The sequence below is a fragment of the Humulus lupulus genome, chromosome 2, assembly GCF_963169125.1.
Source record: "Humulus lupulus chromosome 2, drHumLupu1.1, whole genome shotgun sequence".
Classification (NCBI taxonomy): Eukaryota; Viridiplantae; Streptophyta; class Magnoliopsida; order Rosales; family Cannabaceae; genus Humulus; species Humulus lupulus.
Genome location: NC_084794.1, coordinates 156,965,246 through 156,966,736, shown reverse-complemented (window position 1 = coordinate 156,966,736; position 1,491 = coordinate 156,965,246). Strand labels below are relative to the sequence as shown.

The 1,491-nt window shown below is 38.9% G+C and overlaps 1 protein-coding gene across 1 annotated transcript; it reads left to right on the top strand.

The window, feature by feature from the left end:
- The first annotated feature begins 349 nt into the window (after positions 1–349).
- On the top strand, positions 350–703 carry LOC133814869 (uncharacterized). Its single transcript, XM_062247776.1, has one exon. It carries the CDS (start codon positions 350–352, stop codon positions 701–703), a length of 354 nt encoding a protein of 117 aa, XP_062103760.1.
- The last annotated feature ends 788 nt before the right edge of the window (positions 704–1,491 follow it).

The following is a 1,491-nucleotide window of genomic DNA, read 5'->3' as shown; positions in this document are numbered from 1 at the left end:
TGACTATAGAAATTAAGTCAATGATAATCAAAACCGTGGGTCAAACTCATAAAGTAATAAATAATTTGTTTTCGTTACTTTGATCGAATGGATAGGTTATTAATAAAAGTCTAGGATGTTTTGTTAATTGAGTTGTTTCTCTATTTGACTAAGTGAATATTTGTGACCCTCGCCTACCGAGACACATAGTTTCATGCTTAGTTGAAAAACCTAAGAAACATAAACATAAGTTTTTAGTATTTACTTATCTTTAAACATTGTTTATATGTTATGTTATTTCTGAAACTTGTATGAATGAATGTTTGTCGAACAATGCGTTGTTTCCTACTTTATTGATAATTGTAGCTCTATGGCCTCCAACCCCATTATCTATCTTCTGTCCAAGGAGTTGTCAACCAGCGAGAACTTCATGAAATGGAAGTCTAAAATTAACATAGTGTTGATCGGCGACAACTCAAAATTTGTGATGACGGAAACTGAACCTGACTTTCTCGAAGAGAACGCCTCGAAGGTCATGAGGGAGAAGTATGAATGTTGGACTGCTGCCAAAAATAAGGCCAAGGCCTACATGCTATCCATCACGTTGGAAACGCTAAGGACTAAGATGGAGAATGTCGAAACTGCTTACGACATCATGGAGCAACACCAAGAAATGTTTGGGCCAAAGTCAGCGCAAGCTAGTTTCGAGGCTACCAAGAAGTAATGTGAACTATAGGATGACACCTGGCCAACATGTTCGTGATCATTTTATTAAGATGACGAACTACTTCCAAGAAGATTTGTTGCATGGAGCAACAATAGATGAGAAGACTCAAGTTGGAATCATTCTGAACAGCCTTGCACGTAGTTTCCTTATGTTCACCACAACCTATTTTCTTAACAAGTTGGACTATGGAATGACTCAGTTATTGAATGAGCTCTAGATGTATGAAGGCATGAATGGTGGACCGAGTAAAGGACCTGAGAAGAAGACTGCCACTACTGGGGGTGCTCAGGGTGAGGCTAACCTAGCCTTTTCCTCGAAGAGCAAGAAGAGAAAGGCAAGGAAGGACAAAAAGAAGGCTAAGAATCAAGCAGCTGGAAAGGCACCGGAAAATGAAAAGCCCACTGGACCAAAGCAAACTAGAAAGAAGGCTAAAGGACAGTGTTTCCACTACAAGGAGGAAGGGCATTGGAAGCGTAATTACCCTGCCCTTAAGGCAACTGGAACCCAAGCTTATAATAATTTATTAGTCTTGGATGCATGTGTTTTAGTGGATGATTCTTCTGTTTGGATTGTTGATTCTGGATCCACTAATCATGTGTGTATTTCTTTGCAGCTACTTAGCAACTAGAAAGCAGTGAATGAGGGCGAGTTAAAGCTTAGAGTAGGAAATGGTGAATTCATGCAGGTCAAAGCGAAAGGATAAGCCCGTTTAAATTTTGGAAATAAACTTATGTTGTTGGGTGATGTTTATCTTAGTTCAAACTTTAGTAGGAATTTAATTTCAG

Excerpts from the sequence above, each read along its gene's own strand:
- LOC133814869 (XM_062247776.1), top strand. The coding sequence starts at position 350 with ATGGCCTCCAACCCCATTATCTATCTTCTGTCCAAGGAGTTGTCAACC.